This window comes from Rhinopithecus bieti, unplaced genomic scaffold (assembly GCF_001698545.2).
Source record: "Rhinopithecus bieti isolate Rb0 unplaced genomic scaffold, ASM169854v2 scaffold_6907, whole genome shotgun sequence".
NCBI lineage: Eukaryota > Metazoa > Chordata > Mammalia > Primates > Cercopithecidae > Rhinopithecus > Rhinopithecus bieti.
In genome coordinates, this window is record NW_016805647.1 from 79342 (window position 1) to 106341 (window position 27000).

At 53.4% G+C, this 27000-nt stretch overlaps 1 protein-coding gene and 1 pseudogene across 11 annotated transcripts in view; both read right to left on the reverse strand.

Moving 5' to 3' along the window:
• Window positions 1-3091: 3091 nt before the first annotated feature.
• Window positions 3092-4269, reverse strand: LOC108530340 (uncharacterized; annotated as a pseudogene). The gene has a single exon (XR_001885808.1). The product of XR_001885808.1 is annotated as an uncharacterized LOC108530340 (transcript).
• Window positions 3092-27000, reverse strand: part of PALD1 (phosphatase domain containing paladin 1) — a 112117-nt gene continuing 88208 nt past the window's right edge. For 9 of the 10 annotated variants that reach the window (XM_017873133.1, XM_017873136.1, XM_017873138.1 and 6 more), the window contains 3 exons: window positions 24782-24922; window positions 6984-7139; window positions 3092-4978 (listed from right to left, as the gene is read on the reverse strand). In XM_017873133.1, the coding sequence (XP_017728622.1) occupies window positions 4826-4978; window positions 6984-7139; window positions 24782-24922 (450 nt within the window). In that variant the 3' untranslated portion in view covers window positions 3092-4825. Of the gene's footprint in view, window positions 4979-6983; window positions 7140-14009; window positions 15225-24781; window positions 24923-27000 lie in introns of those variants that run through there. The other variant, XM_017873141.1, reaches the window with a different exon arrangement.

Genomic DNA, 27000 nt, shown 5'->3' on the forward strand with positions numbered 1-27000 from the left:
ATTGTGTACTCACAGGCACTGTCAGGCACTGTCCTAAAGGTTAGATGTGTATTAATTCATTTTTTATGATTATAATTCAGCAATATGTACTGGTATTTAAGAAAGAGACATAACAAAGGATGTAACAAAACATCACGAGTGGCCGGGCACAGTGGCTGATGCCTGTAATCCCAGCACTTTGGGAGGCCGAGGCAGGTGGATCACCTGAGTTCAGGAGTTTGAGACCAGTCTGGCCAACATGGCGAAACCTTGTCTCTATTGAAAATACAAAAGTTAGCTGGGTGTGGTGGTGCGTGTCTAAAATCCCATCTACTTGGGAGGCTGAGGCAGGAGAATCGCTTGAACCCAGGAGGTGAAGGTTGCAGTGAGCCGAGATCGCGCCACTGGACTCCAGCCTGGGCGACAGAAAAAGACTTCGTCTCAGGCCAGGCGCGGTGGCTCACCCCTGTAATCCCAGCACTTTGGGAGGCCGAGGTGGGCGGATCACGAGGTCAGGAGATGGAGATCATCCTGGCTAACACGGTGAAACCCTGTCTCTACTAAAAATACAAAAAATTAGCCGGGCGTGGTGGCGGGTGCCTGTAGTCCCAGCTACTCGGAGGCTGAGGCAGGAGAATGGCGTGAACCCAGGAGGTGGAGCTTGCAGTGAGCCGAGATCGTGCCACTGCACTCCAGCCTGGGTGACAAAGCGAGACTCCGTCTCAAAACAAAACAAAACAAAAAAAAGACTTCGTCTCAAAAAAAAAAAAAAATTGCTAGTTTAGATTAACACAGAGGAAATATCAGACTCAATGGTACTTTCTTAAAATGAGCTAAGTAAAAGTTGTGTATGTTTATGGTATATAAAAGGATGTCTTGTGATATATATACACATTGTGAAGTGGCTAAGTCAGGATATTTAACATGCGCCTTACCTCACACTTATCATTTGGTGACACACAGCTACCAAGTTACGAGAACACTTAAAATCTACTCTCAGCAAATTTCAAATATACAACACTGTTATCAACTGTAGGAAACATGATATACAATAGATCCCTCGATCTTACTCTTAACTGAAATGTTGTGATCTTTGGCCAACATCTCCCCAACCTCACCCCATTCCACCCCAGCCTCTGGTAACCACTATTTTACTCTGAGTTGGATTTTTTTTAGACTCCACATATGGGATCACGTGATTTATTTGTCTTTTTGTGCCTGGCTTATTTCACTTAGGATAGTGTTCCCCAGGTTCACTCGTGTTGTCACAAATGACAGGATTTCTTTTTCTTTTTTTTTTTTTGAGACTGAGTTTTGCTCCATGGTCCAGGCTGGAGTACAATGGCGCAATCTCAGCTCACTGCAACCTCCACCTCCCGGGTTCAAGCGATTCTCCTGCCTCAGCCTCCTGAGTAGCTGGGATTACAGGCGCCCACCACATCTGGCTAATTTTTGTATTTTAAGTGGAGACGGGGTTTCACCATATTGAGCAGGTTGCTCTCAAACTCCTGACCTCAAGTGATCCACTCACCTCGGCCTCCCGAAGTGCTGGGATTATAGGCATGAGCCATTGCGCCTGGCCAGGATTTCCTTTTCAAAGGCAGAATAGTATCCCATTGTATACAGACCACATTTTCTTTATCCATTCATCCACTGATGGACACACTGGTCCCATGTCTTGGCTACTGTGAATAACGCTGCAGTGAACATGGGGTGCAGACACCTCTCTAACACAGATTCCATTTTCTTTGCAGGTATACCCAGGAGTGGGATGGCTGGATCATACATAGTCCTATTTTTGGTTTTCTGAGGAACGCCCCCCCCAGTGTCTTCCAGAACGTGTGTACTAACTGACAGTGCCACCAACAGCGTGTGAGGGTTACCTGTCTCCACATCCTCGCCAACACTTCTCTTCCGTCTTTTCCTACAGCCATCCTAACAGGTGTGAGGTGGTTTCCACTGGCCTTTCCCTGGTGATTAGTGATACTGAACATTTCTTTCACATGCCTGTGGGTCATTTGTGTGTGTTCTTTTGAGTTACTTGCTTTTTTACTATTGTTTGGGTTTCCTATGGATTTGGGATATTAACCCCTTATCAGATGGATGGTTTGCAAATGCTGTCTCCTATTTGGCAGGCTCCCTAACTGCTGATTGCTCCTTTGCTGGGCTGGGTTCACTCATTTAACAAGAGGGCTGAGACAATGCTGGCCAGCAGGAGCTACTGAAATGTGGGTCAGTGCCATTCATGTCATTGCTAAGCGCCCTCCCACAGGCTAGAGCAGGCCCAGGGCAACTTGGGGACACACACAGGCACACCCACTCACTCCTGTGTGTCTCCACCCAGCCCCTCCCCACATCCCAGGGAGAGAACTGCAGAGCCACCCCACTCCCGCCCCCTCCCCCACCCCAGTGTACACAGCTCTACACTGGTGTGTGGAAGCCACACAGAGCATTCTAGGACCCAGAGAAGACAAATTCCATACCCTGCTGGGCTGGGCAAGAATCCCCGGGGCCTTCTCTCCTAGTCTGAGGAAAGCACCAACCCTAGGGGCGGTGGGGGCTCTGGGTTCCATTCTGCCCACCCTAGCTGACCTCAGAACTACAACCTTGTTCCCCTAACCCTGCAAGCGCGGGGGGAGAGGCCTAGAGTCAGTGCTCTCTCTACCCCACCCTCCCCACTGCCTCTTTAAATGCCAGCGTTCAACCAGGGGTGAGGTGTGTTCAATCAACCAGGCGCCCGAAGGGGTCCAGTGGGGCCCACAGGGGTTAGCGGAGAAAGTGGAGGCTGAGATCCACATTTCTTCACAGGCCCCCAGTTCCACTTTGCTCTATACGGTTTCCCTAGATGCAGTAGTCCTTCATACATTAGCAAGAATCCACCGGTTCCTTTGCTTTCTTCAAGGAGGAGCTCAGTCTGACATCTAGTTTAAGAGGGTGAGGCATAACTGGGAATGCGTGTCTGCAAAAACCCGACCACTCTAGAGCTGGAAGTGCCAAGAACAGGTGCTCTTGACCCACTCTGCCCGCCCACCCTTACTCTGAAGGGGCAAGGACCCCAGCCTGTTGTACCAGTTCCAGAATGTCTGACACTAGAGACGCGTTAGCAGCCAGGTGCACTCACATTTAGCTGTTTTTAAAGCTTAAAAGCTCTGTACAAAAAAAAAAAAAAATCACAAATGAATCCTCACAACACCCCTGTGAGGTAGGTAGGCAAGTATTATTCTCCCATTTTACAGATATGGGGAAACTGAGGCAGAGAGGTGATGTGATCAGCCAGTGGTCCCAGTTCAGCTGAAAGCCAGAGCCAACCATGAGAATACAAATGATCCCTCCCCATTCAGTACCATCTCTGACTCCGCATCTAGACCTTATCTGCAAAGAAATTAAAACTTTCAATTCATGCAAAAATAAAAACAATAAACCTGAAAAGGTAGTGAACAGACATACAGTAGTTCTGCAAAAGAATTCAGCCAAGGGGGTCAAATATTTTCCAATACTGGGTAAACAGGAACAACTTCAGCCTCCTCCTCTTTTCAAACCTCATGACCAATGGCACATCCTTTTTTTTTTTTTTTTTTTTTTTTTTCCTGCAGAAGTACACGATCCTAACCAAAGACAGGCTTTCCTGGTCCCAGTGAACCAAGCAAGGTGGACAGCCTCCTCACTGTTCAGCTCCTGGGTTTCAGCAAGCACCAGTCCCCAGCTGGAAGAGCTACAAGACTCAACTCAAACATGGCACTTCTCTACCACCTGTTGCCAGCAGCCCTCCCGCTGTGTTGACAGAGTGGATCCCAGCAGCCTCTAACTCAGCAGGGTCTGGCCTTTTCTGCTTCCACTGGGAGGCAGGCTCAAAGACGCTCAGCAAAGACAACCTGGAACCCAGGTGATCCCCTCCCACCACCCTCAGTGCACCCCTGCACACCTCACTGTCCATGAGGACCACCCCAGCAACCGTCCTCGGTCAGCACTCCTTGGGGCTCCTGCTGCATCAGGTGGGGGCACCAGGCCATCCTGGGCTGCTGGGACAGGGAGAGGTGCCGGGGGACCTGCAGCTCCAGGCCTTGGCTTCCTCTGTGCCTCCTGCCCAAGTTCCCAGTCAAGTGGAGCAGGCCTCTTCCACTGTGCTGCGTCCGCATCCTGGAAGCTCTTTCTTCCCCAAGAGGGGCTCCCCAAGGTCTCCAGCTCCTTGAGAAACCTCCACCATCCTGCCAGCCCCACCAGGCCAGGTAGGTGTCCTTCCTGAAGTCTCCCAGGTTGGAGATGGGGGCATGAGAGTCCAGAAAACTGGGTGAAGCTGCCTTTCACATAATAGGTCTATCCAGAACACTGTCCCTCCACCCACCTCAGGCTGCCAGACGCCCAAGGGCAGTGCTTGGGCAGCAAGAAGGGGAGCGGCAATGGCAGAGCAGCAGGAGTAAGGAAGTGGGGAGCTACCAGTGGACAGGTCTGCTCTGTGCCAGGGGCTGCCAGGCCAATCTGAGAGCAGGGAGAAGAGGACAAAGAGATCCACAGTGTCTGGCAACTGGGGGAGTGAGCTCCTTGGAGGCCAAACGCCAGCCTGTTTGCAGGTGCACACAACAGTGTGCACCTTGTGAGCACTCCAGTGAGTGCTCCTCCCTGGAGGTCAGCCACACACCTTGGTGGTTTGCAAGGGATGGTTGTGCTGTCTCCCTGTCCTATAAAAAGTTCTTTCTAAAAAGACTCCCAACTCCGCCCAGTCTCTCCAGGAAGCGGGGGAATCATTTCCTCAAGACCAGCACCCCTCAGGGCACTCCCAGCCAAGAGCACCTCAGACACCCCAGGTCCGCGTGGGGCCCTACGGGTGGGGGACAGGGAGTAAGTCCCCCTACAGCAAGTCCTCGGGGGCGGAGGGCTCGAGGCTGCAGCTCTGCTCCTGCCACCGGTAGCGCAGCCTGGAGAAGGGCTGGTCCTCCCCGCTCTCCAGCTCGGGGAAACCCAGCTCGTTGAGGATCTCGTAGATGCCAGCCTTCGATGCCACCTGGGAAGAGAGCAGAGGCAGGGGCAGTGTTTCAGGGAAGGGAGGATGCCACTCAGGCCACTGAGTTCTGAAGATGAGCCTGTGGCCCGTGAACTTGGTGACCTGAACAAGTTTGCACCTTGACTTCTGTTAACTTCTCTGGGCCTCAGTTTCCTCATAGCAAGAAAAAGGCTCTACCTCACAGAACTGCCTCGAGGAGGACTCTACACGTACAGAAAGTACTGGGCAGACAGTGAATGCTCCATGCAGAGAGCAGCGAGGGAGGCCAGGCACACGCTGGGCCCTATGTAGCTCGATGCTCCTGCATGGACGCCCAGGAGTGGACCTGCAGAGAGGGCTGGAGGAGGAACATGGATGCAGGGGCAAGTAAGGCTATGGCCTCTGCCCCAGGTGGCTCCCCTGGACACTCAGGCCTGCCGCCCAGCAGCCCAGACCCTGGCGCCAGACTCAAACCAGCCACAACCAGTCCCCTTCTTTCTCCACCATCTTGGGGATGGGGAGGGTGCAGCCTCCACTTAGAACAAAGGAATGGGTCTGTCCCGCTCTGGCTCTGGGGCTGCTCTCACTGCCACCCTCCACTCATCTGCAGGAGAGAGGGGCTGAGGTCCCCTGAGGATGGAACCCACACTCCGGCCTGGACTGGCAGCCCTCCTTCCTCGACCTCCCCCAGTAGGGGATTCAGCTGGGGAGGGGATCAAGCTTCCTCTCGGCCCCAGGCTCCCCCAGCTTCCGCTCTCCAAGCAGAACCAAGCAGGAAGTGTCCTCATCCCCTTCCACCTCCACCCCTCCCCAGGGGCTCACAGATGAAGCTGAGCCCAGGCCTGCTCAAGAGGGTGGCCCCGACATGGCCTTGGTGTGACCGCATCAGGTCTCCTGACTCAACACACATCACATGCACCGGGGGCATTTCAAATGCTTCTCCACCTGACGACCTGAGGCCCACCCTCAAAGTCTGCCACTCTGCCTCCACTCCTTCATAGCCCTGAGTCTACCTCACACCTGCCTCAGTCCCCGTACCCTTCCTGTGCCCACTCTGGCCGGGTCACCAGCCCCTGCTCTCCACCCACCCACTTCCCAGGAGCTAATTCCAGCCTCTAGTCCAGATTAGAACTGCCAGGATCTGCTGGTGAGGTCTGGAGGGGCCAGCTTCCTGGCAGAGGAGTAATTACAGGCTGCTTTGCCAAGGAGGGAAGGAGGCCTCTCTTCTGACCTAGAGGTGCCAAGGTGGCAGCTCTGCCTCTAAAACAGCCAAGTGGAAGAAGAGCCAGGAGGCCAAACAGAGAGGATCCAGGAGGCTGGACAGCGAGGGTGGTGTCTTAGGTCAGGATATAGTGGGCTCTGGAGCCAATCAGTCAGCCCTAATACCAACCTTGAACAAGTCACCCACCCTCTCTATGCTCAGTCTCCACCTCTGTAAAATGGGAGAGCAACAATCACACCGTGCTAGATCTGCCTAGTACAGGCTCCAGCAGACAGCACTGTGTGTCTCCCCGCATCCCCACGGCAGCCTTCAGGGCTGGCACCCGCAGGATCACATTCCCTCCATGTTAGTGCTAAGGCCAGCAGCTGTGGAGGAGTTGGCTCACTGGTACAAGGCCATGGCTGGAGGGAGAAAGGGGCAGGGCCACCTCGCAGAGCACAGGTGAGGGCTGACCACAATTGTGGGCATGAAGTGCCCAGAGCCGCCATCCACGCAAGGGTGGCTATGCTGATGTGTGCTACAGGGTCCCAGTCCCAAAGGCTGCCCTGCTCTGTCCCCCACCACTCTGTCCCTCCCTCCTCCTCATTCACCTGTTCATTCATCAAACTCATCAACTGCCTGCCAGGTGCAGACAAACTGCTGGGGACCCAAAGTCAGATCAGACAAACTCTTGGCCAAACAGAAGCCTCCTGCAGAAAGGGGGATGGAGGCTCTTCCCGCCTGTCACAGGCACAGCTCGGCTGTGACCCAGCTCCATCTGCAGGAGCCATCGCCTGGCCCCTCTCAGCCTCAGCCTCCCCTCACCTCCTGCATCCAGGTGCTGAAGGACCTCTGCCAGGAGCCGGCCTTCTCCAGGTGGAGGTACGCATTGAAGACAATCAGGCAGACATAGCGTTCCAGGTACTGCAGGCTCCGCAGCTGCAGCCTCCGCGTTTCCTGCGCCTCTTTAGCTGCCTTTGCCTGGAGGACAGGACAGGGTGGGGTCAGTGTGCCCCCCAACACACAAACATACCACCCTGCTGCCCTGAGCGCCAGGGCAGGTTGATCCAACCTCAGAGCCAAGGGCACTGCCTCCACCTGACTTACAGGACGAGCGAGCCAGGGCTGCGGGTCAGGAGCCCACTGCCCACCTGAGAGGCATGGCTGGCCTCCCGGCCTCCCTCTCCTCATCATGGAATCACAACCACTGTCCTGTTCTGAGGGGTGAACGGGGACAGCAGGAGAGCTCATTGCAGATACCCTCCATGGTGCCTGAGGTGCACTGAGGCCCTCCCGCATGGCAGGATCCATGTCCAGGGTGGGAGGACCCTTACTGCCACTTCCTGCCAACTCCCAATCCTCCAAGGACCAGAGGAAAGGCTTCACTCCTCTCTCTGCAGCCTCTCAGGCCTCCCGCAGGGAGGGAATGAGGGCTCTGACCAGTGGCCTGGGAGGTGCCGATGGCAGGGGTCATTAAGGCTGCGTTCTTGGGGCTCTGAAATATGGATGCACATCAACCTCCTCCCCCCGACTAACCTGCTCCCGCACTGGGCCTACTGGGTGGGTGAGTTCATCCTCCAGCCTTGAAGGGGAGAAACCCCTTCTTAGCCTCTGGGCCCAAAGGTCCCTAAGTGACTTCCAAAAGTGAAAGGGGTACACATACAGCCCTCACCCTCTCCAAGGCTGGTGACAGGTAACAAGAAAGGCTACCTGGCCAAGGAGCAGCAAGAGAGGAAGCAGCTGAGGAGAGGGTCTGGGAGAGGAGGTGTGGGCGCAGGGGAGACTGTGGGGCATCGATCTTTTAAGCAAGCAAGCCTAAGCATCTTCATGGGAAATGGCACCAGGCCACGTGCTGGGGCGAGAGGGACAGCAAAGTCAATTAGAGAGGTTTCCCAGAGAGTGTGGGAGTGCTGCTGGGCCGTGGAGGCCTGGTGGATTTGCACAGACAGAATGTGGACCAGATGGAGGAAACACAGAGGTGAGGCTGGTGCCTGGAGTATGGGGGCTGAGAGGGGCTGGCCTGGCTGGAGGGAGAATGAGGAGGGATAAGAGGTGGTTCTGCCATTCTGCTGGGCTGGATCTATTATGGAAGCCACCTGTGTCACCTAGAAAGTCTATCCCCAGGTCAGCAGTTCACAACCTTGCTGTCCATGAGAAACATGAGCAACTTTAAAATGCAGATGTTTGGGCCCCACCTAGAACAATCCAATGAGAATCTCAGCAAGGTGTGGCCTGGGCATCGGGGTTGTCCTCTGGGTGACTCTCTATAGCCAAGGTGGCACACTATGGCTTCAGTACTGGGGAGCCATTGAAGGTTTGGGAGTATGAGTGGCCCGTTAACAGAAGATGTATGGGAGATTTGTGCTCAGGAGGAAGGGAGCTTAAAAAGAGGGTGGCTTCTAGGTTCTCCACAGTGTGGGGGGTCAGGGGACAGGCCACAGGCCAGGGGATAAGACCCAGGACATGCACAGCCAGGCTCTCCTACAGGGCACCCTGCCCACCCTGCTCCTTCCACCCCTCACAGACATGTCACCCACCCAGCACCCTCCCCTGCATGCTATGGAAGCGGAGTTTGGAGAGTGAAGGCCACACCTCGTCTCACACTCATCCCCTTCTCACCCCACCTCCCAGGCCCACAGCAGCTCTCCCTGCTCCAGGAAAAGGACGTGGCACAGGGGTCATCCCTCGGGCACCACGAACATCTGTGCGAGGACACAGCAAGACCCAGCCTCTGGGAGCCGGAAAGGGCTGTTCGCCTCACAGCTGGGCTGCAGCTGGAAGGCCTTCCGCACGGGAACACGACGTCAGCCTACATGCATCTCCTCCTCAGCCCTGGGGTGGGCTCTGCGGCCTCAGACGTGGCATGGCCCACAGTCCCAAGAATCAGAGCTGGAGTAGCCTGAGCAGGGCCTGTGGTCCCCAACCTCCCACTTCTACCTCCACGGCCTCTGCTGTCTTTGCCTCCAGGGTCACAGAGTAGACGGTAACTTGCAAAGCCTGCCCACCCATCCACCCAGAAGGAGCTCTGGGGCCCTGGAGATGGGGGCAGGGGTGAAAGGTGGACAGTGGGCTGTGCCCAAGAGGGGTGAGGGGACTAGAGCCAGCACTGTGACTCCCTGGGAGATGTGAGTCCCATAAGCTGGGTTCAGGTCCTGGTTCTGCCATTTAAACTCACAGGCCCCAGGTTTGTGGAGGTAGGATTTCTCAGCAAAGTGAGGGATAAGAAGGCATCTGTGCACCACAGAAAGCTCACTAATCCACTCATCCATCCAGCAGGGAGGGGCCCACCATGCCTATCACCCAGCCACAAACTGGGGATGCAAAGATGAACTACTCACAGGCCCTGCCCTCCGTGCCCAGAGGGGGATGGAAATCATTTCAAAGCAGCCAGAACAGCTGGATTCCGGGATGACAGAAGGGGGAGAGCAGGGCTCAAGGAGGAGGGGACATCTAGGGTGGGTGAGGTCTACAGAGAGGAGGCAGAACAGTGTCTTGAGAGGGGGAGGGCATGAAAGGCAGGAAGGGGGCCCAAGAATGAGATAAGTCCCCAGAGTACCCCTCCCAGGGTGGGCAGAGGGGGAAGAGCTCATGGCAGTAAGAGAGGGGTGAAGGTGAGAGGCCAGGCCTGGAGTGGGTATGGAGGCCAAGCCAAGGCCTGGCTCTGCAGACAGAGGCCAGTGAGGGCTTCCGGGGATTTGAGGATGGGAATGGCCTGTGGCTGCCGCAGAAGGGATGGGGCCGCTGGGGGCAGGATTTGTTTAGAGACTGCGGAGTGAACAACAACAAAAAAGATTTTACCTAAATATAAACCACAGCCACTACAATGCAACCCTGCCTATCTGCAAGGATGGACGGTCTGCACCACAATGCAACTGGCTGCTCTCCACCCCATCCCTTAGGCTGCTTCTATCCTTCCCCAAGCTCCATCTCAAAGCCTAGAGCCTACTTCAAAACATTTTCTTAGAAGGAAGGAAAGGAAATCACCCACAGTTCCACTGGGCAAGAGCCATTCTAAACTACTTTCAATTAAAGAGCTCAGAGGCAATGTGCTATGGGCGTGAAACACCCTCAGCTCTGGCTCTGTGCCATGGACATGACCACACCAGCACCATCCTCTCCCACAGCCATGGGGATGGGGGCTGCCTGTTGCAGGAGACACGGGTAAGGATTAGGTCTGAGGAAGATTCTCTGGGGTGAGAGGTGGAGTGGCTCCTTATGAACTCTACTGGCAAAGGTAGAATTATCTCCAAATTCAGACCACTGTGTACAGGTGATGCCTGACCCCCGCCCCCAGAAGGTTCCAAGGGCACATCTTGCTGGATCACAGGTCTGTGATTTGAGACAAACGCCCATCTTCCTGTCAAGGCCCTGGTTTCCTTAACACCGTCCCATGTTAGCACCACTGCCTGGGGAGGAGGATGGGTCAGCCACCTCCTGTCGATAAAAATAGTAGAGTTGTTTATAAATGGCCTGGCAGGCCAGGCTGTCATTAGCTGTGGTGGAGCCGGACAAGGCTTCCTCACCCATTGGACTGAGCCCTAAAATAGAAGAGGGCCAGGAGAGGTGGCTGGGCCACTGGGTACTTCGGGCCTCTCAAACCTCCAGCCCACCTGGCATCGAGGTAGCCCAGCGTTGCCAGCTCTGCTATTTGCCAGGCCACCAGGGAGAGGCCCACTGAGGCAGGGCTGGGGAGCCTCCCCAGGCTACCACACAAGCAGAGCACGTGTGTCGGGGTCTACTGAGTGCCACCTGTGGGTCGAGCACGTCACATCCTGACCTGAGGATTAGACCCTAACACATTCTCCTAGCAACCCCGTGAAGGAGGTGAGACTATCCTATTTTGCAGATGAGGCTCAGCAAGGTTGTTTTTTGTTTGTTTGTTTGTTTTAGCACATGCTTAATTAACCCTTCAAACAGTAGGCATCCTGCCCAAACTCAGAGTTCTGAGCTGGGAGATGAACCCCAAGACCCCACCTCTTCCTACCACCCTCCCCCACTTGGCCACAGTCAAGCCCACCACTCCCTGCTCACTCTTGTCTCTGTACCTTCACCCACACTGTTCCTCCTGCCTGGCCGGGTTTCCTCCAGGCCTATGATAAGCCCCCCACTCTCCCAAAGCAAAGCGGCCTGCTCCAAGCCTTCCAGCCCAACAGCCCTGCCCTTCTCAGTCTCCTCTGCCCTCAGGCCAAACCTTTCAATTAAAAGTTGCACTAAATTCCACCTTGACAGATTCTAATTGCTTCATCAAGGCAGGGGCTGTCTCAAAACAACCATAAACCCAGGGGCGGGCACCAGCCCATAACCAGGTTTACCCCTCCCCCTTCTCCCCACCGCACTGGGGGTCTGCACAGAACTTGGTATGCAGCAGGTGCTCACTGAGCACTCCTCCCCAGGCCCCTCTTGTGCTGGCTCATGGCTTCTAGTACCATCTTGAATCCAGATCCTAGACAGACTCTGAGGATTGCAGACTGGGACATGTCAGCGGCTCAAGTGCTCCACATGGATAAGGGTCATGCAGCCCAAACCCACAAAGCATGTCCCAGTGAACCTCCTGAGTGCACCCCAAACCTGCTGCGCCCATAAGCCTGCCCATCTCAGTGGCAACTCCATCCTCCCAGGTACACAGGCCAGAACCCGGGACTCCTCCTTCACTTCGCCCTTCTCAACCCCACGGCCAATCAGTAAACCCCACTGGCTCCACTTCAAAACACCTCCAGAGGCTGACCACCTCTCACCACCCTGGTCCCAGATACCCTCCACTCAGTGACAGCCCCTGGCTGGTCTTCTGCCACCACTCCTGCCCCCTGCTGTCTATTTGCAACATAGCACCTAAGTGACTCTACAAACAGTAAGTGCGTGGCTCTGCCCCAAACCGTGCAATTTCTTCCTTTGCACTCAGAGTAGAAGCCAAAGTCCCAGCAATCCCAGAAAAGGCCCTACAGTCTGCCTCCTGTCCCCATAACCTCTGGCCTCCTCTCCTGCCCTCCCGTTCCCTCACTCTGCTCCTCAAACACACAGGCAGCTCCCACCTCGGGGACCGCACGCAAGCCACACCCTCTGTCTGGACTGTTCTTCCCCCAGACGCCAGCACGGCTCCTCCTTCAGGTCTGTTCAACGCCACCTTCTCATGGAGTCCCTGCCTAACCACCCCACTTATTTAAAACTGCAAGCCCTCATACCGCCCCGTCGGCACCTCCTAACTGTGGAGTCCTAATTAGGGAAAGGAGTCAGGCTGGCAGGACCAGGAAAAAGCAAACAGAGAAAGCAGATAAGCTCCAAGTCTGCCTTTCTTCATGGTCCAGGACACGGTCCTCCTACGCCAATGACACAATCTACCAGTGTCCAGCTATCACCAGACCCTCGGCTGATAGAAAAATGCAACTTAGCTCACTGCAACTTCGGCATTATCAGTACTGCACAAAGCTCTCTTCAGCAAACAGCACAAGCACCGTCCTAAAAAATCCCCAGCCTGGCCAGGTGTGGTGGCTCATGCCTGTAATCCCAGAACTCTGGGAGGCCGAGGCGGGCAGATCACAAGGTCAGGAGATCGAGACCATCCTGGCTAACACGGTGAAACCCCGTCTCTACTAAAATACAAAAAATTAGCCGGGTGTGGTGGCGGACGCCTGTAGTCCCAGCTACTCGGGAGGCTGAAGCAGGAGAATGGCGTGAACCCGGGAGGTGGAGCTTGCAGTGAGCCGAGATCGCGCCACTGGACTCCAGCCTGGGCGACAGAGGAAGACAAAGACAAAAAAAAAAAAAAAATCCCCCCCAGCCTCTGTCTCCTTCAAACCAGCCCCCCTCTTGCTAACTTGCCCACTGCACCCTTGCAACGTGTTTCCATACTTTCTCTAAAAATCTGCCTTTCTTTACCTTTTACATACTTTCTCTAAAAATGTGCCTTTACTTTTTTTTTTTTTTTTTTACAGGCGTAAGCCACCACAACCAGCCCTTTACCTTCTTTAGTAAGAAGAATTTTAGCAAATTCTTCTTACTCCCCATGTAATACCAGCCTCAGATAGTTGCAACCTGTGACACTTAGAGACTCCACTTCTCCCAACGGACACCCCGCTGTCCAACAGACCACGGCCCCGATGTATGTGCTGCCTGCCGCAGGTCTCCCTCACCAGAGTACAGACTACCTGAGGGCGGGGGCTTTTGCCCTTTGTTTGTGTGGCATCTCCAGCACCTAGCGCAGTGCACTTGGTAGGTGTGTAATAACTGTTTGTCAAATCAATGAATGACGAACACGTGCATCTTGCATTTTCACTCATCCCAGCTTCACAGGACACCTCAGTTGCCTATGCCAACCCCTTTGCCTTTCAGAAAGGGAGGCTGAGGTCAAAGAGGTGAAATGACCTGCCAGGGTCACATGAAGAGTAGGCAATAGAGCCCAAGCAGGAACCCAGGCCTCGGGTTCACCGGGGAGGCCACACGCTTGAAGACCCGGATGCAGCTGAGGCTCAGGAGAAGACGGCCCCAGAGGAGAAATAAGAAGAGCCAGCAACCCAGGCAACAGAAGGAGACCATCTCTACCAAAAGAACAACAAAAAAGAGGCAGGTGTGGTGGCACGCACCTGTAGCCCCAGCCACTCAGGCCTGGGAGCTCAGGAGGGAGGATGGCTTGAGCCCAAGAGGTCAAGGTTACAGTCAGTGAGCCATGACTGCGCCACTGCACTCCAGCCTGGGTGACAGAGCGAGAGTCAGTCTCTAAAAAAAAAAAAAAAAAGGAAAGGAAAAAAAAAAAGAGCCAACAAGGCCAGGGCCAGGCTCAGGGTCTTCATCAAGCCAGCCAGAGAGCAACTCTCCCCACCCTGCCACCCTCTGCCATTACTGAAGCCTGAAGCCTCTTTGGTATCCCCTCGCTCACCGACTCAAAAGAAAGAAACCTGGCCTGGTGACCTCTGCCTCCAGCTGAGGTGGGGCCCAGGCTGGGGAGGCAAGTGACAGTCCCCAAAGACGGCCAGTGGCTGAAGGGCAGGTTCCAGGGCCGGCAGCACACCCTCTTTCCAAGTGCAGCAGCAGCCATTGTGTGTGGTAGGTCTCCACCGAGTCCCTGCAAACTGCATCCTCAGGCCAGCCTAGCGGTGGGACCCCAGTACAGGAAGTACCTAACCTCTGGAAGGGAGAAAATCGCCCTCAATTCATACGGGTAACCCATTTTCCAAAGGTGACATCATATTTTATTAAGTAATTTCAAAGTGTGAAGGGACTTGGCCTGGTGCCATGGGCCACTCTGCATGCCATGAGTTCACCAGACACTATTCAGCAGCACCTCTAGGCCAGGCACAGAGATTTAACGTTGAGAGGACACAGTCTCATTCCTCAAGAGGCCCACTGTGCCCACAGGTAGCCCACGGAGCCTGCCTGGCAGCCCAGCTACCCTGCACACCCCACACACCCCATCCCACCTCCCATGGGCCCCAGACTGGTCTTCACCACCATCCCTCAAAGCACGCAGAGCAAGGGTAACAATTCCAGGTGACAGATGGAAAAACAGGGGTCCAGGCAGGCCAAAATGACTTGCCCAAGGTTCCACAGGGAGTTACTAGCAGAGCCAGGGCTGGAGCCAGGGCTTCCAACCCCTGACCCAGGGCTCTTTAGCTTGCTGCAGAAGAATGCCCTGTCCTAGAAGACAAACAATGTGGACAAAGAACCAAAAGCGTTAATAATGAAGGTGCAGTCAGGCTTTCCTATTTATTTATGCAATGATTTACTCAACCTTCCCTCCATCCACTCACTAGAAAGACATTTGCAGAGCCCCTACTTGTGCCGGGCAGGGTTCTGGAGTCAGGATTTCAGAGGTGGACCTTGCAGCAGAAACAGGGATCTCTGGTAACAACCACAATCGGGACAATGAGAGTGGCAGGCACCGAGGCAGGGTCTCTGGGGATTACGCAGGGGGTGAGGGAGGCGGTGAGGCTGGAGTTGAGGTTAAACCCCTCCCAAGTCCACCAACAATTCTAAGCCCAATGGTGCACACTTAGAAACCACAGTTGCTCAGTGGATGTTTGTTGTTGAATAAAGCAGGAAAGTCCTCCTGGAGAATGGAAATAGCAGCTTGCCCTACAATGGGAAGGAAGAGAGATGAGCAGTCTCGGCAGCCAGGTACGGTGGCTCACACCTTTAATCTCAGCACTTTGGGAGGCTGAGGCAAGAGGATGACTTGAGCCCAGTAGTTTGAGGCCAGCGTGGGCACCACAGCAAAGACCCTGTCTCTACAAAAAAATGTAAAAATTAGCCAGGCGTGGTGGTGCATCTCTGTAGTGCACCTACTCAGGAGGCTGAGGCAGGAGAATCACCTGAACCCAGGAGGCTGAGGCTACATACAGTGAGCTATGATTGCACCACTGCACTCCAGCCTGGGCAACAGAGCAAGACCCTGTCTCAAAGAGAGAGAGAGAGGTCTCGGCTACTGAAAACATGTGTCCTACACACACGCATACACACACGAGGGCACACGTGTACTCACATGCACACTCACACACACACTCCGTTCTAGAAGCCGTTCTAGGCTGGGTTTGAAAAGGCCAGGAAACAGCCTTTGCTTGGGTCCTATTTTATGTGACAGCTCATAGCATTGCAGGGCTGCCCTAATTGCTCCAGACCTCCTCCCGAGACACATTACCTACTGGAACCATGTTTCTGGGGAACAACTTTGGCAGCCAGGGAGCCAGGGTGTTTTTTTTTTTGAGACAGAGTCTCGCTCAGTCGCCCAGGCTGCAGTGCAGTGGCGCCATCTCGGTTCACTGCAAGCTCCGTCTCCTGGGTTCACACCATTCTCCTGCCTCAGTCTCCCAAGTAGCTGGGACTACAGGCGCCCGCCACCACACCCGGCTAGTTTTTTTTTTTTTTTTTTTGTATTTTAGTAGAGATGGGGTTTCACCGTGTTAGCCAGGATGGTCTTGATCTCCTGACCTCGTGATCCGCCCGCCTCAGCCTCCCAAAGTGCTGGGATTAGAGGTGGGAGCCACTGTGCCTGGCCAACAGCCAGGGTTTTCAAGAGGCTGAGAGAGACCCTGCCTGGGGCTCAGAGCCAGAGCTCTCTGGCCTTTTATTTTTCTTAAGAAATGACTTCAGCCCTTGGGACACACAGCTGGTCTCTCTGAACTCCTGGCAGCTCCTTTGGTCGCAGGGCCAACTCTGCACCAACCCAGGCAGTCACACAGTAGTGGCTGGCAGCTTCCCTTCCAACCCTTCCCTTCTCTGCCATCACAAGATTGCCCCTGGGTTGTGGCTGCCACAGCAAGTCGAGGAGTTGGGAACCAGGTTCTGGTCCAGCCTCCAGCCAATCACAAAACTTCATTAGGCCTCAGTTTCTTCTCAAATGGGTCTAATAAAATTTGTCCTGGTCTCACCATCTGTCTGAGGACCACAAAAGACAAAAGGTGAGTTCTTAGAAAACTCAAATAGCAACCAGGTGCAGTGGCTCACACCTGTAATCCCAGCACTGTGGGAGGCCGAGGTAGGTGGATCACTTGAGTCCAGGAGTTTGAGACCAGCCTGGGCAACATGGCAAAACCCCATCTCTAGTAAAAATACAAAAATTAGCCGGGAGTGGTGGTGGCAAGTGCCTGTAATCCTAGCTACTTGGGAGACTGAGGCAGGAAAGTCACTTGAAACTGGGAGGCAAAGATTGCAGTGAGCCAAGGTTGCGCCACGGCACTCGTCTGGACAACAGAGCAAGACTCCGTCTCAAAGAAAGGGGAGAGGGGAGGGGCAAGGGAGACAAGGGGAGGGGAGGTGAAGGGAGGGGAGGGAGGGGAGGGGAGGCAGGGGAGGGGATGAGAGGTGAGGGGAGGCGCAGGGGAGGGGAGTTGAGGGGAGGCGAGGAGACGGGGAGGGGAGGGGAGGCGAGGGAGGAAGGGAGGGGAGGGGAGTCGAGGGGAGGGGAGGAGTCCGAGGGGAGGGAGGCGAGGTGAGGGGAGGGGAGGGGAGGGAGGAGGGAGGAGGAGGGGAGGCAAGGGAGGGAAGGGACGCTTAAAAAGCACTGCTCAAAGTTAAAGCACTACAGTCTTTATACAATAAATCTCGCTTTGAGACCAGACGACATTGCCTTCTCCCTGTGTGGCTCCCTTCACCTCAGCTATTCTTCAAACTCTTCCCAAGGGAAAACAGGAGACACAGGCTGTTTTAAACACCATACACTAAGAATTGACGTCACCAGCCAAAGCCCAGGAAAAGTGCCACTGGCATTAATGATTCTAGCAGGGCTTCCTCCAGGTGCCCTAACTTTGGTTTTTGTCATAAATATTTTCCCTTTCCAAGCCCAAAAGGAAATGACAAGGTGAGCTGAGGGTGTCACCGCCCTAGGCTGGCGGCCATGTTGGATTCTCCTCAGCCAGGGCCTGGAATTCTCACTTCCATCCAAAGCGCCGGAAGTGGCTTAGTTCAATGGGTTTTCTTTCTTTCTTTTTTCCTTTTGAGGCAGTTTGTTTGTTTATTTGTTTGTTTTGAGATGGAGTCTCACTCTGTGACCCAGGCTACAGTGCAGTAGCATGATCTCAGCTCACTGCAACCTCTGCCTCCAGGGTTCGAGTGATACTTCTGCCTCAGCCTCCCAAGTAGCTGGGATTACAGGTGCGCCACCATGCTCAGCTAATTTTTGTATTTTTGTAGAGACAGGGTTTCACCATGTTGGCCAGACCGGTCTTGAACTCCTGACCTCAGGTGACCCTCCCGCCTTGGCCTCCCAAAGTGCTGGGATTACAGGCATGAGCCAGAGTGCACGGCCTTGAGGCAGTTCTTAAAATGCCCCAAGCATCTGGTCCCTTCACATGCACGGGGCATCCGAGCCTTGACTCAATCTTGCACACACTGGAGAACAGAGGGGCATTGCCATAGGCTGCAGCCCCTGAAGTCGGGCTGCTTGAGACAGGCATAAGCAGAGAGAAGGGTCGAGGCTGTTCCCTCAGGGAAGGTCTGTCCCAGTGGAAAATACGTGCCTAGGCTCAGCTCCACCACCTCCCAGCTGCACCCACAACCTGTGTCTGGTATGTGTTCTTTCCCTCGTCCTTCTCCTGCTCAGTCTGCGACTTCCTCAAGGGCAAGGACCATGGCTTCCAGTTCTGTTTCCCTGCAGCAGGGCTCAAGGTGGACAGGGAGAGATGAAATGGTGCCTCCTCCCACTTGGGAGGCCATATGGCATGGCGGAGAGGCCCAATCTGGGAGCCAGGGGCTGGGTCTTGCCCCCTTCCTAAATCTGCCAGCAGCATATTCTTGGGCAAGCTCAGTGCCTCCCTCCTCAAATGTAAAACCGGAACCAACATTAGTACGCCCTTTATCACACACAGGCAAAGTGAGGACTGAGGTGGTGAAAATGTCTATCAGCCCAGCATGGGCACCTCTTGGAGTAGTTCCAAGTTGGTCAAGGAGATATCAGGACATGTGTGGCCAGCACTGGGTCTCTAGTGACTCCCCGTCCCTCCACATGAGCCTCTACCCCATCCCTCTCCCTGCCGGCTCTCACTCCAGTCACCCAGACCCTCCTCACAGACTCCAACCACATCCAAATCTGGAGGAACCTTAGGCCTTGCTGCAGCCAACATCTTTCCCTCATTTTTAGACAAGCATCTCCCAAACCAACCCATCCACTGGAGACAGGGAAATCAAAGGAAACAGCAAGCATGGAACCTGCCTGTCTGTCCCCACCACACCTGAGGGGAAGTCTCTCATTCTGGAATTGTTGCAGTTAATTAACGTAGATGGAATGAGAGAGCCAGCAGATCACCATTCTGCAAGTTGGCGATGCCCAGAAGCCAGTCATAACAGGAGAGACAACAGGACCTTCCAGCCCCAACAGCAGCATATGGCACCCCCAGTAACCATTCCGGCCACAATGAGCCGGAATCTTGTGAAGCCTTGGATGCGAACCATTTCCAAGAAGCACAGGCCAACTTAAATCTAGGGGGTGCAACTAGCAAAATTAGCTCCAGGAAGCCCAGGAAGACAACCAGTTCACCTCACAAATATATTTCAGGGGGGGAAAGGAGAACTGTTTGAGATTAAAAGAGACTTAGGGCCACGTCAATCAAATGCAACATGTGGATCTTGTTTGGATCCTGATCCAGCTGCAGAAGGCCTGTGAGATTAGTGGAAACATCTAAACATTGACCAGATATTTGCTGGTAAGTAGCGACTGTCCATTGTTTAAGAGGCAATAACGGCGGTGTGATTACCTTCTTTAAAAGATCCCCCTTCTTTAGAGGTACGTACTGAAATATGCACAGAAGAAGTAGTGTGAAGACTGGGATATGCTTTAAAATAATTCAGTGTAGAGCTCAGAGGGCTTGAGATGAAATAAGACTGGCTGAGATGGGTACTTACTGCAGCTGGGAGGCGGGCACACGAGGGCTGAGGAAACTATACTCTCTGCTTTGAAATTTTGTTTGAAACATTCCAAAATACTTAAAAATATAAGTTCCTACATTTTGACTCATTCAATAATTCTACTTCTAAGCATCAGCCTTACAGAAATAATCCACACAAAGGAAGAGCCACATGCGCTACGAGGTCCACGTCACCCCTATCCCAGAAGATGACAGGAAAGAACGTGAAGGGCCGGCCACACATGCTATACACAGGAACAGCGTGGGAAACAGCACTTCCACTCACTGCGTGGTATGTGAACACAGAATGCGATGATGTAAGGGCTCCTCGACAAACACAACAAAATGCCCGGAGCCGGAGCTGTTGCTTAATTTTGCCTCTCTCTGCCCTACTAGAACGTCAGCTCTGTGCACCTTTCATCACTGGCCCCCGCTCAGTGTCAGCACAGGGCCCAGCGCTGAGGCAGCACGTGCTGGCTGGGCACATGTTGAAATGCACAAACACAGCCTAGGTGAGCGGCCAGAGACGTCCGGTGGGCCTGCCGCAATCACAGCTTCCAGAGAGGCTGCATGCAAGTGCACAAAGCCCAGAAAGAAAAGGGCAAAAGTAAAATCATCGCTGACTTATCAGGATTCTGGGAGACTCTTTGCTCCCCCTGGGCCATCTAAGCTTTTGGTACTTACTGTCCTTATTCTTGCTGCGCAACCTCAGGGTGCAAATGAAGATTCATGCACATTCTGAGCCCTCCTCTCTGATCCACAAAAGGAAATTGACCTCCAAATTCTTCCACTGTTCCCAACCGAGGGCCCTGGAATAGCTTTATTGCTGAAGAAGCACAAATGCCGTAACACAGGAACTGTGTTCTTAACTGCTTATTATTAAAGCATAAGTTGACTGCTGAAGCTGGCAGGGGGCCAGGAAAAGGAAATTCACCATTTGGGGGCTCTGGGGAGTGAGGGGCAGGAAGCCAAGTAGACACGTGCTGTTGAATTTCAGGATCCCAAGTGGACTCTCGGGATTTTGGAAAACATCAGATGGGCCAAATGTGGACCGAACCTATAACATTCCCAGGCAAATTAAGCCAGTGGAGGGGATAAAGCCCTGCCCAAGCCTGAGCTCAGGTTCATTTACATCCAGAGGCTGTGGGGGATCTGACCAGGCTGATGGCACCCCCTGCACACCCAGCACCCGGTCTGCTCTGAGCAGTGAACCACAGACCCTGCTGGAGACCACCTGGGGACTTCTGGTTTGAAACCAGAAGGACAGCTGATACTGCAGGTGAGACCTGACTGCCAATTTCCAGAAGTCACCATTAGAGGGAAGGGGTGGTAGGGGCCGCTGCCTTTCTAGAGCCTCCACAACCTCCCAGCAGCCCACTGGAGCAACATGAATGAGATCCTTGGGTCAAGGACAACATGGTCTGGGGAGGAACGTGGGCTGGGAGTGAAGACCGTTGCCCTTCATCCCCACTCAGTCAACAATTCATGGTGAATTAATCTGAAAAGGTTAAACACAGAATGACCATATGATCCAGCAATTCCACTCCTAGGTACATAATCAAGAGAAATGAAAACATACGTTCACACAAAAACTTGTACATGAATTTTCACAGCAACATTATTCATAATAGCCAAAAAGTTCTACAACAAGCCAAATGTCTATCAGCTGATGAATAGACAGACATAATGGGGTATTTCTATACAATGGAATATTATTCAGCCATAAAAATGAAGAATACATGCTACAACACGGATAAACCTTCAAACATTATGCTAAGTGAAAGAAGCCAGACACAAAGGACCACAGACTGTATGATTCCATTTATATGAAATGGCCAGACCATGCAAATCCATAGAGGCAGAAAGATCAGTGGCTGCCAGAGGGTGGGGGAGGGGAAGCGACTGCTAGTGGGTGTGAGGTTTCTTTTCAGGGTGATGAAAAATGTTCTAAACTTGATGTGGTGCTGGATGCACAACTCTGTGAATGTACTAAAAACCACGGACTCATGCACCATAAATGAGTGAATTGCATGGCACGTGAATTATATACATCGTGAACTGTATGTCAATAAAGCTGCTGTAACGGAGATTGTGGGGGGATGGCAGGTCCCCCATTGTGGTCCCTGCCAGCATCAGTATCATCTGGGAGTGTGTTAGACCTCCAGACCTCCAGAATCAGAAGCTCCAGAGTGGGGCCCAGCAGTCTGCATTTTAACAAGCCCACCAGGTGATTCTGAAGCCCACTAAAGCTGGGGAGCGCTGCTTAGACTATGTGGCTCTCAGCCTTGGCTGTGCATTGGAATCACCTGGGAGACTTCAAAAACAAGACCCGTGCCCTGGCCAAGACACCCCCACCAACTAAATCAGACTCTCTAGGAATGGAGCTCTGCCACAGCATGGTTTAAAGCTCTCAGGTCTCTTGGACATGCGGGGTGCAAGGCCCTGAACCAGAGGGTGTCTCAGTCCCTCTGCTCTTCAGTGCCTCTAAGAATTTGGCCAGGTAGGTCACTGGCGCCCCCTGGTGGCCATATTCTGGAATGACTCTACATCTTGCCTCTGGGCCCTCCAAGGGGCTCTGGGGCTCAGGGATCCCCGCCCACTGCAGAGGTCACAACCAACCTGGCCTTTGGAAAGGGGGTGGGTGACCTGGTGGGAGCGGGTAAGAATCCTCAGCTGGCTCTGCTTCCTCCCTCCTCATTAAATAACACTTCACATTCTCATTAAATAACACTTCACATTCAGAAGGCAGCCAGAGTGACCACCTCTAACAGCCCCAGCCACCTTCCTTCTCCAATGCCACCAGAGTAAAGCAATCACCTCTCACAGCCCCAGCCACCTTTCCCTCTCCAATGTCCAAGGAGGAGCGCCAACTCACCCACACCAACTCATCTCCAACAATTTCTATGTCATCAGATGCATGCACCAAACCACCTTTGCTGCCTCTAAACTCATTGTGCACCTTTCGGCCCCCTGGCCTTTGCCATGCAGCCCCTCCCACCTGACGCGCCTTCCCAGGCTCTCTGAGGACACTGCTCCAGGCCACCTCTGGGGGAACCCTCCTCTCTCCCCACGGCTCAGGCCCTGTCATGCTCCCTGCTCCACCCTCTGGGTGCCTCACAATGGACTTCCAGGGCTGCGGAGATCAGAGGAAGGGAGGCCTATCAGCTTCAGAAGTCAGGGAGGTAGGGGCTAACAGACCCTGGCCAGCATGGGATGGAGGGTCTAAGATGCTCTGAAGCAGGCATCCTTTTTCAACTATTGGGCCTTCAGCTGCAGACTGAACTGGAAGCCTCGATTCTCAACCCTCTTCAGCATCCTCTGAAAGTGGGAGGAGCTCAGCTTCTTAGCTCATTGCTGCCACAAGACCATTGTGAGAGGGACCCAAAGGTAACTCAAAAGGAGACTCAGGATCCAATCTAACTATGGCCCTGAAGAAAATAGTTCTTCCTAAATTCACCAGTCCATCTTCTGAAACTTCTTAAAACCACCTTCCCCTCCCCACATTTAACAGCCTTTTTTTTTTTTTTTTTTTTTTGAGACAGTCTCTCCATCACCCAGGCTGGAGTGCAGTGGAGTGACAACACCTCACTGCAGCCTCTACTTCTCAGGCTCAAGAAGTCCTCCCACCTCAGCCTCCCAAGTAGCTGGGACCACAGGCCACCATGCCCAGCTAATTTTTTTTCTTTTTTTTTTTTTTTATAGAGACAAGGTCTTGCTATGTTGCCCAGGCAGGTCTCAAACACCTAGCCTCAAGTGATCCTCCTGCCTACGTCTCCCAAAGTGCTGGGATTACAGGTGTGAGTCACTCTTCCCCTGGCCTGGCAGCCCCTTAATCTCTCCAAACTCCCCTCCCAATTGACCTCTGATCTTGGACCCAGGTTGACCCCAGATGCCTTACCCTGCCTTCCAGCTAGGCATCCACCCTTTGCCCCAGTTAGGGCCTGATCCATGACCCTGAGCAAAAGCTGGGCCCAATCAGTCATTGCCCCAATGTGTGCACAGCTACAGCCGAGCGCAGGGCTGGCTTGGGGCAGGCCCCCTCTGGAGGGGCCACAGGCAAGAGCTGTTTCTAAGAATTGCTGGCCAGCAGAGGGGAACACATGGCTGGCACATATAGCCCCCTCTCAGCACCATGAAGTCCTCACCCCCTACCCACCGGCTCGCACCACTGCCCCTCCCACTCAGCACCTGCCTCTGTCCCAGAAGGCAATCAGATTCACTGGGCCAGAGAGGAACAGAAGTGAGCACTCCACACAGAGACCCAGGAAGAAAACTCCACAGCCCACATCAGCCTGTGATTATGGGACTGGGCCAGTAGGGCTGAGTGACAGAGCAGGGAGTACTGGGGACCCAGGCAGGCTTAAGGGCACATTCTTTCCAGATAGGTTGAAAATCCAGATTATTACATGAAATCTGGACTATTATGAAACTTTTTTTTTTTTTTTTTGAGGAGTCTCACTATTGCCCAGGCTGGAGTGCAATGGCACGATCTTCGCTCACTGCAACCTCCGCCTCCCGGGTTCAAGCGATTCACCTGTCTCACCCTCCCGAGTAGCTGGGACTACAGGCGCCTGCCACCACGCCTGGCTAATTTTTGTATTTTAGTAGAGATGGAGTTTCACCACATTGGCCCGTCTGGTCTCCAACTCCTGACCTCAGGTGATCTGCCTGTCTTGGCCTCCTAAAGTGCTGGGATTACAGGCATGAGCCACCGTGCCTGGCCAAAACTTATTTTTATAATGTGATGAGTTATTAAAAAACAATTTTTACTGAGCAGACCAAAAACACCCCATCTGGGAGCCAGCCCCAGCCCCAGGGCAGCACAGACACACCCACATCCCGAGATGACGGCCTCCATGCTAGTTGTGAAACAGCCACTCCAAGACCCTGAGGGTCCCCACCCACCATGACCTGACTCCTGTCTGGGACCTCTGGTCCCCCTGCCAGGACCCAGAAACTAGAGGGTTAATGCCTGGCACCACAGGGCTCCTGGGTGTTCACTCTGATTGGCCACATCCTTGATTGGTCCCAGGGCTGCAGCAGTTGTTGAATGCTTTGAACATGGCCCCTGCACACATCCCCCCCCCACCACTCCAGAATCTGGTATGAGTGGGTTGGGGCTGGGGATGTGTCCATTTCATGGATCACTTCTACTTCCAGAAGGTGGAAAAGTGACCAGGAGCCAAGGAGGGGCCCCTAGGACCCCTAGCAACCCCAAAGCCACATCAGCCACTCCCTGGGCCGTGCACACCTGGAAGGGTGGCTGGGGTGGGGCGAGGTGGGGCGGGGGCTCACCTGGCGGTAGGTGCAGATGATGATCTCCCGCAGGTGGTAGTGCATGGGTGTCATGGTCTCGCTGACGGTGTCCAGTGCCGCATCCACCTCCTTCTTCACACGGTGCCCATCGGGCAGCAGCTGCACCACCTTCATTACTACCTGGGGCCAGAGAACGGGGGTGAGCAGACAGAAAGCTGGTGGGGGCAGGTGAGAACCCACAGCCCCAGCACCAGGCTTGCACCCTCACCAAAAGGCCACAGCAGGCCTAAGGCCCAGGTGTTGACCACAGAGCCCTGCCTGCTCCTCAGTTCTCAGACTGAGGGAGGACAGGGGGATCCTGGACATCTCAGGGGCCAGGCTACCCAGGTGCTTTTTTTTTTCTCCACAGTTGGGATTTATTGGTTGTGTTGAGAATCAGTACACAGACATTGCAATTTGTACTGAAAATCTAAAAAAGGTATGGATTATGATTCCTTTTTAGTTATTCCATTGACAGTTTTTGTTGTTGTTTTATGGAGACAGAGTCTCACTCTGTCGTCCAGGCAGGAGTGCAGTGGCATGATCAGGGCTTACTGAAACCTCAACTTCCCGGACTCAGGTGATCCTCCCACCCCAGCCTCCCGAGTAGCTGGGACTACAGGCCCATGCCACCACGCCTGGCTGATGTTTTGTACTTTTAGTAGAAACGGGGTTTTGCCATGTTGCCCAGGCTAATCTCAAACTCCTGGGTTAAGGCAATCCACGCCCTCAGCCTCCCAAAGTGCTGGGAAGTTATTCCATTAATTTTCCAGCCTAAAAGTTGGAGGTAAATTGTTCCTTAAGAGGGTATTAAGTACCAGTATCTTCAAGTTCTGATAAGCTGTGGCATAAAAGCCCCACCAATCCACAACTTAGTATCTTGTACACTACACAGATTTTCAGTGTCAGAGCACATCAACAGAGTTACTAAGAAAACGGGACTGCCACAGCCAAAGACATCACAGAGTGCACCCAGTTCTCACAGGAGAGCCACAATCAAGAAGTGGTTTTCGTTAGGAAATAATTCTACAAAAAAACTTGGGAACAGAAGTGATTTAAGATGTTCAAGACATATTAAATGCACGACCGTGACTCCAAATTGCGATTTTGTATGCTCTGTATTACACGATATAAAAACTACCCCAATGCACCCATGGAATGTTAAGTTGACCTAAGGTGCTTATTTTTGTTTCGTTTTGTTTTGTTTTGTTTGGGATGGAGTCTCGCCCTGTCACCCAGTCTGGAATGCAATGGCAAGATCTCGGCTCACTGCAACCTCCGACTCCTGGGTTCAACCAATTCCCCCACCTCAGCCTCCCAAGTAGCTGGGATTACAGGCGCCTGCCACTGCACCCAGCTAATTTTTGTATTTTTAGTAGAGACAGGGTTTCGCAATGTTGGCCAGGCTGGTCTTGAACTCCTGGCCTCAGGTGATCCGCCCACCTAAGCCTCCCAAAGTGCTAGAATTACAGGCGTGAGCCACCACGCCTGGTTGAGGTGCTTATTTTTTAAGCAGTAGAAATCCTGCTTCAAACAAGGCCTCATGCAGAACTTTGATCTCTAAAACAGATAGCTGTCACATACTAGGGCTGGAGGGGTGACGAGGGGGTGTGAGAAGCCTCCCTACCCTCCTGGTAACCTGCAGGAGCCCCAGGTACTGCGCAGACGCTCAGAGTTGGACACCACTCATCTGATATAATCCCCCACCCAGGCCAGGTGCAGTGGCTCATGCCTATAATCCCAGCACTTTGGGAGGCCGAGGTGGAGAGATCGCTTGAGGCCAGAAGTTCAAGACCAACCTGGCTAACATAGTGAGACCCCATCTCTGAGTAATAAGAAAAAGAAAAAAGAAAAAGAAAAAAAATGATATAATCTACCCTTTATTGCAAGGGAAAACTGAAGCCTGTTTAGGTCACTCTATGGCTCTTCCCCCACAGGCCCTCTTAGCCACCCTGTGCTGAGTTCCCCTGCAAATCTGTCTACACTGCACCTCTCTACAGCTGGCACCTGATCCAGACCTCCATCCCCCTTTGCCTCCACATCAGTACCCCTCTGACCAGCGTCTCCGCCTCCTCCCCACCCTCCCTCTCCCTGGTGGCCAGAGAGGTCTTACAAAAGAATAGATGTGAACCCATGTTTGTATAATTCCCAGGCTTTGATCTCTTCATGGCTCCCTTGCACTCAGCACAGAAACTGGGGCCTACAAGGCCCCCTGCACC